The 17,112-nt window shown below is 39.0% G+C and overlaps 1 protein-coding gene across 3 annotated transcripts in view; it reads left to right on the top strand.

Annotated features, from left to right (window-relative positions):
* The window catches only part of LOC134618777 (paired box protein Pax-7-like), an 86,095-nt gene that overhangs the window by 27,387 nt on the left and 41,596 nt on the right, over positions 1-17,112 (top strand). For all 3 annotated transcript variants that reach the window (XM_063464338.1, XM_063464336.1, XM_063464337.1), the window contains exons 5-7: positions 2,747-2,946; positions 9,848-10,007; positions 11,026-11,225. In XM_063464338.1, coding sequence (XP_063320408.1) covers positions 2,747-2,946; positions 9,848-10,007; positions 11,026-11,225 — 560 coding nt within the window. The remainder of the gene's footprint in view (positions 1-2,746; positions 2,947-9,847; positions 10,008-11,025; positions 11,226-17,112) is intronic.

Raw genomic sequence — 17,112 nt, 5'->3', positions numbered from 1 at the left:
CTCATAATATCTCATGTTTAGTATACATTACTGTAAATGGCTGTGCAAAAAGTGTATAGTGCTGTCTTTAGCATTTTCAGGTAGTGTCACCGAGTTCTGACCTTTTTGTTGCATTGGAAAACACTGAGAGAATACTGTACACTGTCATAATGAAAACATGACAAAGCCACTTGAGTATCTTGTTCATAAAGATGGTGTCACGACTTCTCATTTTGATGACACTGGCAGTTTCATTGACATGAGTACTTGCTTTTGAGGACTGGATTATCGATTTTGAGCAAGTGACCTGCTTTTGCAGATTATCCACTAGGTTTTGCAGTTTGCACCAATTGTTTTGAGAAATACACTAACTGCTGTGCAAATGTTGATAGTGATGTGAGAAAAACTGTAAATACTACATGCTTACGGTAAGCATGTAGTATAGCAAGGCATAGCATACATTTTCATTGCTATGCAGATTATATCCTGCTCTATCTATCCATGAAGCCAGACGAATCATACATAACCATTTAGTTAAACTACTGGAATGTCTTAAAGACATAAAGACATGAAGATCACCAGTTTCTTGTTTCTAAATTCAGATAAAACAGAGGATGTGAATTTCCCAACTGTGGGACTAATAAAGGCCATCTTATCATTTTGCATCAGATTGTATCGTATCTCGCCTTGTCTCATCTCATCTTGTCTTACTCTGCCCTAAATAAATATCTTAGAAATATGGTGTTCAACCAAATAATCTGGATAACATTACCTTGGTGTCCAGTAATACTGTGAGGAATCAATGATTTTTGACCAGGTATGCCCTTCAATGTGTATATTACACAGGTATGTAGAACTGCATTGCATTTCTGCAACTTCTCAACACTTAGAAACATCCTGTCTCAGAGTGATGATGAAAAACTAGTTCATGCATTTATTACTTCTAGGGTGGACTACTGTCATTCATTATTATCAGGTTGCCCTAAAGACTTCCTGACTCCCAGTAGATGTCTTTGTTCTCAGACTGCAGGCTTACTCGTGGTTCCTAGAATGTTCAAAAGTAGAATGGGAAGCAGAGCCTTCAGCTTTCAGGCCAATCTTCTGTGGAACTAGTTCCCAGTTTGGAGTCAGGAGACAGATACCCTCTCTACTTTCAAGATTAGGTTTAAAGCTTTCCTTTGATAAAGCATATGGTTATAGCTGGATCAGGTGACCCTGAATCCTCCCTTAGTTGTGCTGCAATTTTTAATAACTGTGTGTTTATATACCAATCTGCATTTAATCATTAGTTATTATAATTCTTAAATTGATAAGATGACTTGCTATGGACTCTCTTCCATAGCGAGTCTTTTGTCACTATGGGTGGCCCTGCCTGAGTCTGGATCTGCTGGAGGTTCCTTTCTTCCAACCTTTGGTGGGTGGACCGAGGTGGACACAGTTTTTAATATCCTCAGGGAAGAGGTTGTCATAGAACGAGTCGTCGTCAAACACCACTTCATAGAACTTAGCCGTGGTTAGTGCCACATTTGCTCTGGTAATAATGGCCATTCTTGTATTTACAGATCACTTTCTGACCCACTGCCAGCTCCTGCATGGCAGCTTTGCTGCGCTGAGGTATGGCTGGTGCTCTGTGTCTGTGGCTAACAGGACTTTGTCTCTTTGCAAGCATAGACAGCACGCTAACACAAAGCTAGCCAAGAACCCAGAACGATGTTAAAGCTGAGTGTATGCTGACTTCAGCCTAGCAGCCAGAGCCTGATCTTGAGCAGGTAACAAAGGCAGTGATAAGCAGTCAAGCCTTTTATCGCCTTTTACCTATTCATGTTCCTAAAGCAGAATCACTGCAGTGATTGCTTTGAAGTCTCTTTGGGCTGTTTTTCCAAATTTCCTTTGATTTGTTAGTTTTATGTTCACACATAAACAATAAAACAAAGACTGTATGTGTGTTCTCAATATGAGAGGAATTTGTGCTGTTGTGAATGGTAAATGGACTGATTCTTATATAGTGCTTTTCTACTCTCCTGGAGTACTCAAAGCGCTGTATACAACACGCCACATTCACCCATACACACCCACTCACACAAGCACTCTATGCTTTGTCAGTGCTTTCTAACTAATATACACTCATACACATTCATACCCCGATGGATGCATCGGAGAGCAAGTGGGGGTTAGTATCTTGCCCATGGATATTTGGTATGCAGACTGGGGGAGCCAGGAATCGTTCGACCTGCTCTACCTCCTGAGCTACATTACCTACCTACATTACCATGAAATGGTAATTATGTTTCAGTGCATTTCAGGTCATTTTACTGAATAATACCAAAGTAATAGTGTAAAGACTTATCTTATTCAACAATTAATAAGTGGTTTAATTTACCATCCTTTGCATAGTGAGTTTCAGTTTCTTTCTTCTGGGCAAAGGTTTCTGATTCCAAAATGTAAAACAACAGGGTTTAACAAAAAGGAACAGATAAAGGAACCTGAAGCGGAACCTTTGTTTTGAGAGCAGACTTTACAAATTAACAGCATTTCAAATTAGTTAATCAAGAGAGGGTATCTTCATGGAAGTTCAAACTTTATGCTAATGACTTTTAAATATGAGGTTATGGTTAGCATCCCATTGCAACTATAAATTGGGGCAATTTGTTTGTACATCTCAGTTGTCCTGTGAATATTCTGCATTAATACATATTCACAAAAACATGATGACTAAAGTCTTCCTAAATGCTCTAAATACCTTCGTATTTACCTTGTGCTTATTCAGGCAGCCGGATGGATGAATCGTCAGACGTGGAATCAGAGCCTGACCTTCCACTGAAGAGGAAACAGCGTAGGAGTCGGACTACTTTCACAGCGGAGCAGCTGGAGGAGCTGGAGAAGGCTTTTGAAAGAACACATTATCCTGATATTTACACTAGGGAGGAGCTGGCCCAGAGAACAAAACTTACTGAGGCCAGGGTCCAGGTAATGCATTAGTATTCAACTATCCATTAATCCATAGATCTCTCCATCCACGCGTTACACCCTTCATCTGTCTATTTTTCATTCCATCCTTGATCTCTTTTTTTTTTACATTAAACCCACACACAAAGACACACTTACTCATTTTAAATGTTGAAACTGACTATTTGAACTGAGGCACTGATAGAGAGCATCTCTATAAGAACATGAATAATGTTTTTTATTGAGAACCTGTGTGTCGTCTAACACAATGCTGCAACATTCTCAGTAGATTAATTAGTAAAATATTTGCTTTTTTAAAATCACACAGACTGGTTAGAACCTTTACTGCTGACTATGCAGCATTCTACTATATTCTACTAACTTACTTGCTGTACTATTCAGAAGTCTTGAGCCATCACTTGTTTCTTTATATTTTGCTTTTAATGAGCAAGACTGTCCAGTCATTTTAAAAAATTGAGCAAAGGCTTTTCAGGTTTCTGGAAACCTTCCAAAGTTTTTTTTTTTTTTAAAATTCTCTTTAACTAATTTTTCCTATTCCATTGAACATATTCAGATGTGTTTTGCATGCTAACTCTGACCTATGTGTCATTCAAACATAAAAAGGCACCTAACTCAAAGGATGAACCAGTGTTGTGTCTGTCGGGTTTGCCAAATGGCACAGTAACAGAACCTAGTCGCAAGACTTCCTGAACAGTTACAGTGAGGTTATTTACAGTGAAAAAACAAGGTGCAAAACAGTTCCAACAAAACGTGATTTTCTCAGTGGTGGGGCAATTCCTCCCAAACACACTCTCCACAGTTCTTTCCGAAATATTTACAAAAACCTTGGTGCTCTCTCCAAAACTCTCCATGGCTTTTTTAGACACAAAAAGAACAGAGGATTAGTTTCCTTCACTAAGAGAAACACAACAAGATCACTTCTTTGGATGAGTCAGGGTTCAACTAACTATTGTCACTCAATGATCCAGTGTTGAGTGAAGCTCAACCGCTCTACTAAATAGTGCCCCTTGACGGGAACATCAGCGGCAGATGTATGATTGTCAGCAAGTGTATGTGGCTCAAGAGTGGGAACCTCTTCAAGGTCCCAATGCTGCAAAAAGAAAAGAACACCACACACACACAGAGGAGGGCGAGAAAGAGGGCTTGAGGTGGAGGGAACCCCACCCCCGAAATGGCAGGTCAGGCCAGCAAAGACAGAGGGACCATGACAGTGTCAATACATAACAGACAACTTAACAAAGACTGAATTTTAAAATGTTCTAAGGAACATGATGATGAAATAAAAACAATGAACAAACTAAGTAGCTTGTTACAAAAATACATTATTTGCTTTCATATCATTGTGTTAATGATAACACAGGTTGGCAGGCATAAAATTGTATTTTTGCACCAAGAAGGTTATCATTAAAGATTGGTTTGCTCACCAGCTTGCTGTGGAGTGAATCCTTAAAAAATGAGGAAACTGGACAAGTAGAGTACAAAAAATAGGACGTCTTAAAAGGAATCTAAAGTAGATGAAAGATATAAGAAATGTCCATAACAGGATAAAATGACCTGACACAGGACCTGAAAGACAGTTCTGGTCCTTCAGTTGATTCATCTATTGCTCAACAAAGGTGACGGTCAAGAAGCCATTCATAAGGAAGGGAAACTGGGAGAGAATGTTCTGGTAAGCCACATTAAAGAAGAACTACTGGCTGCATTTCAATTATGAATGCAAAGTACTCTCAGATTTTGACCCCGATGCAATGTTTCTGATTGGCATGGCTGCCAAAAACAGTTCAAGCTGTGATGAACAATAAAGTTGGTCATACAAATACTGACTTTTAATCTCATGAGAATTGTACAAACTCTGTACTTTCAAGTATGTTTGTTTTCAGTACATCACTGTACATTTACCATATTCTTAGCAAAATATAAAGAAATGAGGTGTGAGACTTTTTCAGAGTATTTTATATATTTGTTCAGTGTGCAAGACTAACTCTCTCCAACTTCTGGAGACTCTGCCAGCTGTTCACATCTCCACTAAGGAAACTGGCTTTGGTCTCTGTTTGACAGCTTCACAGTGCCTCAGTTGTGTTTGGGAAAATATTGTAGAGTTCTAACAACAGCTGTAAGTTTTCAGCAGTAGGGTGGGTGCTGCATTCCTCTTGCATGTCTCACTCCCAGATTCTTGGCTGGAATTTGTTTTTCCCACCAGTTTAGAGTCTACCACTCATTGTAAAAATCAGAGCAGATCATGGAAGTCTTCGCTCTCAGGGGAACTTTAAGCCATAACTGCAAAGTGGCTCAATCAAGTCACAGAAAACCGAGACAATGAGAAACCAGCGTGGCATGGAAACTCCTCCATGCCTGCCACTTAGGTCATAAATGCCGACCTCAGAATTATCTGTATGCCTCGACTTGACAATGGTCATCTTACGTCCATCCTACTCACAGAATAAGTTACTGGAGTACAAATTAAAAAAAAAAAATCCAACTCAATGCCCACCTTCTAACTTGTTTTGAAGCTAACTATTTCTCATTCATGTTGACAAAATTTGTAACTTTGGATAATGGCACAGTTAAGTAGGCCTAGTTATAACTTTACACTAAATTTGAATACTATTTCTGTGTCCTTAGGCTGAGGCCATGAAAGGTTTCAAAAAATACATTAATATTAAATACTTATTACATTGTATGGTAGAGATATAGTGATGGGAAACAGAGAACTGCAAAGACTGTAACTAAAAATATTTGTGGTGTGTCAAATCAAATCATTGTTTCAGTACTACCTAATGTATAAACATGGAGAAACAAAAAATACAACCAGTTATAGTCAGCTTGAATGATTGTCACTGAAATTTCATTTATCAGTTTCATTTAGCAGCCATGCAAAATTACTGATTTTGCATGGCTGCAATTAGCAACCAATTTTGTTCTAAAAACATGTATTATAGTTGGTCAGAATCATTGGAAATGAATGGGGTTGTGCCTCGGGAATCCATGACACACCTATGTTTCTAGTACTGGTCCTTATATGTGGACATTGTAAGAAATTACACAATGACTCCACTTCAGAATAGGACCACCCTCATTACCGACCAAGTGGGTGCCTGCTTCTTTAACTCTCTTCAGTGTACAAACTACCATGTAATCAGTAGCTGGAAGACAAGTAAAGACAGACATAATGTCGTAAGAGCCACTTATTTCTTCTGCCCTCACAGCATCTTTCCCTTTCTCCACAAACTTCAAGCCAGGAACTTTGAGGTGTTGGAGGTAACAGATTGATCACACTGACAATGAACTTTAAAAATACCCCCTTATTTAGGTATCACTGGTACACCATACTGACTCGGTATAGTTTCCCCTGGGTATAATCTGTTGCATGAGATGTGATCAGAAGCATTGTCTGTTTTCAAGTGCCTCAGACAGTCTGTGATACTGGAGGTTGGGGGCCTTGTGTTGCTAAGACAGGCTGACACTTTCCTCTGCAGTTGCTCTGCCTCTGCATCCACAGTGTTGTTCTTTTGGACCACTGAATCTGTGGCTGTAATTAGTTCCAAATGCGAGATTTTTTTGATGTGACATCAAAATTAAAATCGTTCAAGAGGATGGCTTTCTCTGCTTGAGTTAGTCATCTGTCAGATAATTTCTTCTTCCACTTGTCCACATCCTTGGAGGGAAGCATTCATCTCTTCACCAGCTGTTGAGGTCAATTCAATTTAACTATCCATCCTTCCGTTTTCTTCCACTTATCTGGGGTTGGTTGAGGGGGCAACAGCCTAAGCAGAGAAGCCCAAACCTTCCTCTCCCCAGCCGCCTTCTCCTGGGAACACCAATGCATTCCAAGGCTAGGTGATAGATTTAGTCTGTCCAGCATGTCTTAGGTCTGCCCTGGGACTTCCTCCCGGGGGCACATGCACAGAAAACTGTTCCCAGAGGCATCCTCATCAGATGCCTGAACCACCTCAACTGGCTCCTTTTGATGTGGTAGAGTAGCAGCTCTACTCTGAGCCCCTCCTGGATCACTAATCCCTTTACCCTATCGCTAAGGGAGAAGCCATCCAATCTTAGGAGGAAGCTCATTTCCCCAGCTTGTATCTGTGATCTCATTTTTTCAGTCGCTCCAGAGCACATGACCATAGGTCATGTCTGCAGTGACGTTCTTGGTGGATGGTTGGAGGGTACAGAGGTCAGCAAATACAGGAGTGGAACAGGGCGCCACTGTGGAGGAGTGGTCTGCCATAGCAGGAGGAAAGGAAGCCTAGGGAGTGTTTCTTCCAGAGGCCACAGCTAGAGCCCCGTCTTCACTCACTGGATTGAGTTTTGTGGAGACTTTCCTTGGATGATGGATTTTATCTTGTTCCACAGTGATGTTGGCGCAACTGATATGAAGTTCAGTTTTTGTTTTGAATTCCAAGGATAACTTTGGTTCATTATCCTTTAGGCTTGATTCACTAGCTGGGCCAACGTCCTCATTTTAGGTTTGACAGCATTTTAGTAGGTAAAGGTGATGCTTGGACATGAATTGAGCTGCGGTTTGGGGAAGGCCTCGAAGGGGACTTGCAACGGCTCCCAGGCCTGGCAGATCCCCATGCACTAAATAGAAGTGAAGAAGTTAAAAAATTGAGAACGAGGAGGGAGGGAGGTTGGGGCACGTAAACGAGAATGAACAGTTTGCAGAACTGGGGAAAACCTATATAGATTACAACCGGAAGGAGCATGTTTGGAGGTGTGGTCCCTCTCCTGAAATTCCGATACATAATCTCCAATATGTCCATAGGTGCATTACCAGACTGGCACCATTTTTCACATATATCCATTATGTCTTTCATAGAGTTTTCTTCTTTCTTCTTCTGAAAAACATAAAAAAGACACCAAACATTTTTCTGAGAAACTGTGGCGGAGGTGTGGTCCCCGACTCAGCTGCAGGGGAGGGGTGGTGCAGTGAGCTCAAGGGGCAGTGCCAGGAAGTCTGGGTGTGTGATGTATTAGTTAATGAGCTCTCTCTCTCTTGCTGAGTAGAAAGTGGAGAGGTGTGTCAGAGTGCGGCTGGAAGCTGTGCGAGTGGGACCCACGGCTCGGACACAGACAAAGTGACTGTCAGTAGTGTGTGTGTTGGCAATAAAAGGGGGGAAATAAACCCAAACAGTGTGTCCACTAGTAATCCTTCTTCACAGAAACCTGCTGAGACAGGTACAGTGGAGATGTTGTAGCCTACTTGAGGCAAATCTAGCTGGTCCAGAATAATAAGGACAAAGAAGCCCCATTTGACAGACTATGAATTTAGCATTTTGACACAGGCTACCCAGGAGGTGACCTACTCCTGATGTGCTCAGAAAGTACAGGAACTAGACAGGATATTTGCCATAACAGCGCTATCCCTCCTATTTCAGAATCAGCTATCCCTCAAACTGGAAGATTTTCTTTTTTTTATATCAACCAGTTTTCTCAGGTAACTGTTTTTTTTAAGTAGCATACGGTTCTTACTTGTAAGATGGTATACAACAAAACAACAAGCCAACAGACATGCTAGATTCTTAAGACTATGGCAAGTTTTAAACTTAGTGTTTCTTGTCCCAGAGTAGATTTTCCAAATTGAGTCTTATTTTTAAAGATTTATTCATTGACAATGTCAACTGAGGGATGTGATACAAAAGGACCTGACACGTAGATAGGCAATCAACCCCACCTTAACTGCTTGGACAAAATACCCCCTCAGACCCCTGTTCAAGGCATTGGTCTGCAGGATAAAAGGGAGAGAAAAGTTAGGAATGTGGAACATGGGTTCCACACACAGAGCCTTAAATATGTCTCTAAATGTGCCAGAAATATGTATCTATAAATGTACAAACATATACATTCCACATCTATGCATCCTTGCATTAGAAAACAACCCAAAGATATCATGTTAAAATGATGATAGGTCATATTCTGTTTCCTTTCAGTCACGTCTCTTCTGCAGAGGTAGTGAGACCGTATGATCTACTTCTGCGTTTTTTGCGCAAGTACCTCAAGGCAACAACGCCTGTTGTAATAATTTAAGTCTGCTCTGCAGATATAGAAGTCCAAATCAGCTTCTCTACATGAAAGGCACATTTACGTTTGCACTAAATGAAAAAAGAGGATTCCTGGAAAAAGTGGGCAGGTAGAAAGCTGCAAGCAATGCAAAGATTTCTGCTGTGACCCTAGAGATGTGTAGGTGTTAAGTATGCCTGTGTTAAATCATGTGAGTGGTATAATTTAATTGAAATGAAAACAAAAATGCAGGACTAAAAGTCAAGAAGAAGTGGATAATGGAAAAAAAAATCTTATTTACTCACAGAAACACACACTACAAACATTAATTTGCTGAAGTTTTACCTTTGAAATGATGGCATGTCCCAATATATTAATGCTTAGAGTAAGTTATATGTCCTGAATCATTTCAGATATTCGGGACAATGAAATATAGGCTTTTGATTGTGGATCTTGCCCTGTGTGTGAAATTTCACAAAAGGACTATCTGTATGTACTTTGTGGCGAGAAAAGGTAAAATTCTCTTTCAGCGGAGAATCTGTGAGACCTAGAGCATGGCATCAGAATAGAATCAATGTAAATGTGCAAATTCTTGCTGATTTTAAATACAGCTATGCTCTGGATCAGGTTAAATATTCAATAAGTTGGTGAATAAAACCTAACTTTCAGTAACCAGTGGGGTTTGGCTGACATTGCTTTATTATTTCATTGGATACCTTCACACCACTAGACTACACATTTTATTGCTGTCTATTGAAAGGCCCCTGATGAATAAACAAGCACATTTCTAATTGATAAAAATGAAACAGGACTCTTTCCGTGACCCTTAGCATCAACAACTAACAAAGTGAGGCTTTTGGTGTTTTCCTTCCAGCTTATTTATAAATATTTCTCTTTCAAGGTGTGGTTTAGCAATCGAAGGGCCAGGTGGCGAAAACAAGCAGGAGCCAATCAACTTGCAGCATTCAATCACCTTCTGCCAGGTGGATTTCCTCCTGCAGGGATGCCAACACTTCCTACATATCAGCTGCCAGAATCCAACTACCCGACCAACACTCAAGGTAGAACAGATAATCCTTTCACTGACAGATTACAAATGTGACCTATAGGTTTTCCTGAGGAGTTCGTGGATACTATGCTATTTTGGCCATGTTCTTACCAACAAATAATGATTCATGATAGGCACTTTTACACCTATATTGCTGGGTCTTTTTGTGTGTGTGTGTGTGTTTTTTTTTTGACTGGATGCATGGAACAAATTAATGATCAATGTAAGTTTTTCTCTGGAAGAGGTCCTGATCTGCCAATAATGTCTTATCTCTAGCAGAAGAAAATGCAGTGTTATCCTCTATCTAGTACATTAAAGCATATTGCCTCAGAATAAAAGTATTGTTTCAATTATAATCATGACTTAATAGGTGGTTCCACAGAATAAAAAAACTGATTGCAGAGAGTATGCCATTCCCAATTAATGTTAGCGTGTCATCAAAGGACTCACAGAATTAGTACTATATTGAAAAGCATTAAGAAACTGTATTGTCTACCAACATCAATACATATTTTGGAGTTTTAACAAAACAAAATCTCCATGCCAGGTTGTTCCTTTGCCCGTCCTCTGCCACTGCTCCAAGGTTTATGAATTTTGGTTTGGTAGATTTTGGAAAAAGCTGAAAAATTCCCAGACAGAGAGAGAGGTGTGATACAACCTGCTGTTGGAAATATTTGTAATTGTAACTATCAAAATGTCAGTCAGGTTTAACCCAGTTTTCCCTGTTGTGTTTAGTTTTAAAGACATCCTAAACTAGATACAGAAGCCTCCAATTAAGCCTATTTGGTATCACATCCACACTATGCAGGTCTCTGTTCAACATACTGTGGGGCATCATGGTGGTGTACTTAAGTTGTCAAACTTGTGTTGCTTATATGTTGGTGTTAAATATATATATATATATATATTCAGGAATGTGTTTTTTCTCATCTGGTATACAAACTGGTAGAACAGGTAGCCTAGCCTAGCTAGCGTCTTATTTACATAAAGGAAGGAACCAATATATATGTGTGAAGTGTTTTACTTTTCAGATGGTGGGGCTACTGTTCACCGTCCCCAACCCTTACCTCCTTCCACCATGCACCAGAGTGGTTTATCAAGTCCTGACGGCAGCACTGCCTATGGTCTGGCAACCAACCGGCACAGCTTCTCCAGCTACACTGATACCTTCATGAACTCTGGTACTCCTAGTAACCATGTCAACCCTGTCAGCAATGGGCTATCTCCACAGGCAAGTCCTGCTTTATCGCTTTATGCACGAGGATAAGCATTTACTCAGTCATGAATAAAAATATATAACATGAAAGGACTCTATTCAGTGTATATCACTTATTCTATTCATATTCGATTGAAAATGCAAGAAAAGAAGGGGATAAGTAGTTGTTAATTCAATATAAATAGGAAATAAAAAAACAAGCCATAGACCAAAATGGATTTTGACATTTAATGCCTTTGATACTTTTAACCAGGAAATTAAAGTCTTTGTCTATCTTTTACTTGATCATCTTGGAAGAGTGATACTTCATACAGCACTGCCATGATTATGAGCTGGAAATAATGCATGTGGGTTTTCACCAACAGTGTTTTAGTCACAGTAGTCTTTTTGTGTATATTTTTACAAGACATTCAAGTATATTGTTGCTATGGCTAGAGTAAGTTAGGCTGCTTCCTGCAACATGACCATAGGTTAATATTAATTTCCATTGTGGAAAATAAACATTTTAATTATGGCGTGGAGCCTGATTGTAGTGACACTACAAACCAGATGGCTCTATGGTAAGTTTTAAGCATTTCTTGTCATGATCCACAGTACAACAAATTAGTGTAGATGTTCCAAATAAAATCTTATTTTTAAATATTTCTCATTGACAAAGTCAACTGAGTGATGTGATACAAAAGGACCTGACATGCAGGCAGGCAATCAACCCCACCTGCTTGGACAAAATACGCCCCAGACCCCTGTTCAAGGCATCGGTCTGCAGGATGAAAGGGAGAGAAAAGTCAGGAATGTGGAATATGGGTTCCAAAAATAGACCCCTCCTTACCTGCACGAACGCCCCCTGGGACTACTTTGACTACTGGACCAGATCTGGGGCACCCTTTCAGGTGAGGTCTGTCAAGGGGCTGACTTCTGCTAAATGGGTCAAACCGGGCAGAAAGTACACAAACACATAACATCCTTATAGAATATGATGTAACACTATAGATCAACTTACCTCAGAATATATAAAGCATATAAACAATTACAGCAATATGATGCAACAAACACAGCAGTACTACTAATCCAAAATACTCAAAGCTTCATAGAACTGAAACAAACATTTATTTTTAGCTCCATTCTGCTGCTGATACATACTTTAGGTTTCTGAATATTAAACTTGTTTCTGCCTTTCATAGTGTGTAACTTGAAGGCCCTGAGTACTTTCTCCCACACTGAAAACACTGGAATGATAACATTATTTGAACATTACCTAATAAGACTGATTCAGGACAGACAATTAGTTATGTTAAACTTTCCTAGCAGTCCTTCACAAACAGGGAACAGTCTGTCTATTCTCTCCATCTGTCAGCTGCTGCTGGCTCTTCCTCCTCCTCTTCCTCACACACTGCTGAGTTTGTCCTGGTGGATCATCAGGGGTGCAAAGCCTCACAGATGATGTGCAGCAGTGGGTCCCTCAGTCTGTCCTCACTCTGGACACTTGCAGTTGTCACACATGGAAATCAAATGTGTGATAAGCTGCAGGATTCAAACACAAGTGTAACTTATAAATACATGTTCATACTTTTATTCCACAATCAGAGAGAAAGAAACAGAGAGAGAGTGCAGGACAGACAGACAGGTGACAGTCTCAGGTGTATACACTGCTACAAAACAGCACAAGAGAAGGAGGATTTAGTGTTTGTGTTATTACGAGTGCTAAACAAGAAGAGTTCCAGATGGTACAGTGGACACATGTGTGACTCCTGTGATTAAAGCATCTTTCTTTCAGCTTAACGAGTGAACCGTCAGCTCGTTCAAACACACGTTAAAGTCCGTTTGGCTCGACACCACCGAACAGAGGCAGCAATATAACATAGCTAACATTAAAAGTGCAGTGAATCCTGCTTGTGCCGTGATATTCAGGACTGCAAACCGAGCAGCATCACTGACTTTCAGCTTGTTGTGTTTGTGGATATATGACTGACTTTAATTATGCATAAAAACATCACATCTCTGTAAGATTAAGGTCAACTATTGAACGGCGTATATTGTTGTACCCACCGCCGCGCTATGAATTGTGGGACATATGGGACCACAAAGTGTACACCGGACCACACTTCAAATTTGGGGAAATCGACGGCGCATTTGAAGTACGTATTTAGAGTACACTTCGGATTGGGACAGCTGTCGTCGCGTCGCTGTGATGTAATAGGTCTCAAAATGCGTACTCCGAAGCGTGCGGTCGCTGGATTGGGACACAGCCAAAGACTCTTCTAGAAGGTCACAAAAGAACACTTAACAACATATAAAGAACTGCAGGCCTTATTTTTTCTCAGTTAAAATCACTGTTTGTGATTCAACAATAAGAAAGATACTGGGCAAAAATGATATCTATAGTATCCATGGGAGAATGGGCAAAAAACCGCACCGTTGACCAAAAAAGATACCAAAAAGAATACAAGAACTCATCTCACATGACAAAAACAAAACAAACAAACAAACAAAAAAACCCCATCTTGATGATTCTATGGACTAACAAGACAAAGACTTTTAGAAGGCTTGAGACCAGCTACATCTGGCATAAAACTAATACAGGATTTCATAAAAAGAACATCATACCAACAGGTCATATAGGCACCCACTCACTCACTGAACCAAAACAAAAGCAAGATTTAATTTTAAGACAATAATCTGATGCAAAACATAATATGTATAATATTTTAAAATTTCAGAATGGTAGCACATCCATATCCCCATGCAAAATTCTAGACTACATGTGCTAACACATACCTTAAATTACGTTTTTTTCTTGTTCTTAATAACCAACTTCAGTCTTTCACAACGGTATGTGACTATATTGAAAAAAAGTTTATTAAAGAAAACATTGTTATAGATGGAATCCAAAATTAAGCAGTTAATTAACAGTTTTACAGCGCAGTGGTGTGGTTAGCATTGTCACCTCAATGGCTGGTGTACTGTATAGGATGTACTCTGCCTCCTGCCGGACAGCTGGGATTGGTTCTAGCCCAATGATGGATGGCTTTACGAAAACCGTTTAAAATTGTTGTTCATATGGAGTGGCAGGTTTGTTTATTTATTTATTTTAAGTTTTTTTTTCTGATCTAAATGGTCTAAATGGCTTGCAGAGTAAGTCCATATGATGATCTGTACAGTACACATCATAAGTAATTTTTATCCTCAGCATCCTGAGTCCCTTGAAGGTAGGAAGTCATTTTTTGCCATTTTTTATGGAACTTCTCTCCCCTTAATCTGAGCTGAAAAGTCATCTTTTTCAAAATATAAATACCATTTGATATCCCTGTTCAAGTGATCTAAATTTGGTGATTCAGCTTTGTAGCATCTTCTGCTTATTGACTTTTTACAAGCAATTAACAAAAGTCTCGCTAAGATGACAAAAAAGAAAGATCTTCACACTTAGGTATTTTATATCTAAGTAATTTAGACAGTTAAATTTGAATTTGATCCCAAAATGGCTTTATTTTTTTTTGTTCAAAAGATATGGGTGTGATTGGCACACAGGTCCCCACACTGCCTCTACATGGGCTCCAATGATTCTGAGAATTTGCTCCTAATTTGCGGTGTGATGAAAAAACAAACTTCTAGCTAAATATTCTGTAGTTTTTGGATCTTTAATTCTTCTTCCCCAGAGAATTTTTTTTCTTGTAGGCTTCAGCTAAAATGTTTTGTCTCCTAAGGGTAGCACTGGCTTTATTTTTGTTAAATAGTAATCCCTTACCTGTAGATATCTAAAGAAGTCTAGCTGATCTAGATTAAATTCCTCTTGTAGTCCTTTTAAATTGCCCTTTTTGCATTAATGTACATAGTGCTGTTATAGCCTTGTTTTCCCGTTGTTTAAAAAACTCCTTCTCTAATTTTTGGATGAGGTTTACAATCAAATGCAGGCCAGTCAAGCAACCCAATATATTCTCCCAGACTAAACTAACTTACAAACTTACTCTGTATCCCCTAATGCAGATTGAATTGAAAATGACTCAGCTTTAGTTTCTATTCTTTTCCATTTGATTTGTAATAAGGCCAACATGCACAGACTAAAAACCTCATCTGAGCAGCAAAAAAATACTGCCTCAAACTCCTCAAATGGAGTGTTTTTAATGCATTCTTAGTCTCTCGCCAGCCCAGATAAATCTAGATATACTTTTGTTCCAATGCCTAAATTGAGTGTCAGGGATAGTGAAAGGTATTGACTGGAATAGATTAATATACATAAATAGAAGAGTAATCTTGGGAAAAATATTCATTCTGATTATATCAAATCGGAATGTAAGTTGAATGCTGCCTGCTGCCTGATACCAAGCTTAATGTGATCATTAATTTTGTAATAATTAAATTCATATGTTTCCTTAAAAGATTTTGTTATTATCATGCCAAGATATGTAGTAGATTTAGTCTTCCATTTTAATCTGTGTTGTTTGCTGATTAATGAAGAGGGAGAGTAAATTATAGCCAGAGTTTGAGTTTTGTTTACATTAAGTTTGTAGCCAGAGTATTTAACAAATTCCTCTAGCAATTTCAATAGCCTCAGGAAGTTTCTGTCTGGATTGCAAAGTGCCACTATGACATCGTCCACAAACAACGCCACCATTTATTCTTGTCCTCCTACTTCAATTTTTTTATGCCGTCATTTTGTCTTATCAGTTGTGCCAATGGCTCTATGAAGAGAGCAAACAGTGTTGGGCTGAGGCAGCATCCCTGGCAGGTTCTTCGTTGTAGAGCAAAACAGCTGGTTAAATGACCTTGTAATTTTATCTCTATAAAGACGTTTAATACACTGTATATATTGAGGTTGAAATTCAAATTTTTCTAAGACTTTGTACAAGAACGTCCAACTAACACAATCAAATGCCTTTCTGTGTCCAGACTTACTGATAGCATTTCCAATTTTGTTTCATGAGCATGATTGATTAAGTGAAGGATATGCCTTATATTCTCTTGAGCCTGTCAACCTTGAATAAAACCAGACTGATCTTCATCTATCAACTCAGGTATGAGGTTTTCCATCTGTTTAAAGAGTATCGAGGTCATGGTTTCATTGAGAGATTTTAGGAGAATTGGAGACGTTCCTCCCTAAAGGTCTTATGCCATTTGCTGCCTGGGGCTTTGTCCATTTTCGTTTTGCCTGTTGCACTAAGTAGTTCCTTTGTTGTAATTTCTGAGAGCAGTTTTCTATTTTGTAACTCTCCTATAGCCGGTAAATCCAGAAGCTAGAGAAATTTGCTTATTTTGCTGGGGGTTGTGAATATATTTTTCGGTAGCAATCACAGAATACGTTTTGAATTTCCACTGGATCAAACAGCATTTGGTCTGTTAATGGATATCTGTGATATCCATTATGAACTGCACTAATAGTCTTTTAATATGCCTAGCTAGATATTTTGCCGCTTTAGCTCCTGACCCATAATAGAGTTGTCTAGTAAATCTGAGTTTCCTTTCTAGTTCATTACTCAAAACTTCATCCAGCTGCTGTCATGTTGTAATAACACAACAGCAATATAGTAACATGTAGTGCTGTTTCCTCACTGTTTTTTATGTTGAGATTCTAATTGTGTTAACTCATTGGTCAGCTTTTTGTATTTTCCTTCTCTTCTCCTTTTCAAAAAGCAGTTTTCGCAGTTCATTTTCTTCTCATTTATGTTTTTCCTGTGTTGCAAATTATAATGTCGTCCACTGGGCTATTTTTTTCTTCAATGCAGCATTTTATCTCTTCTTTCATTTCTTGATTATTTAAGATTCCCACATTTAATTTTCAGTGTGTGTTTTTGGTCCTTCTGACTAGATGAATATTGAGGAAGACAGTACATTGATCCAACAGATCCGTTCTTCCTATTTTGTTATCTTCCACTCTGTCTATCAGCATAATTCATGAAAAAAATCGGTC

This window comes from Pelmatolapia mariae, linkage group LG20 (genome assembly GCF_036321145.2).
Source record: "Pelmatolapia mariae isolate MD_Pm_ZW linkage group LG20, Pm_UMD_F_2, whole genome shotgun sequence".
Lineage (NCBI taxonomy): Eukaryota > Metazoa > Chordata > Actinopteri > Cichliformes > Cichlidae > Pelmatolapia > Pelmatolapia mariae.
This window is presented reverse-complemented; position numbering and strand designations above follow the sequence as displayed.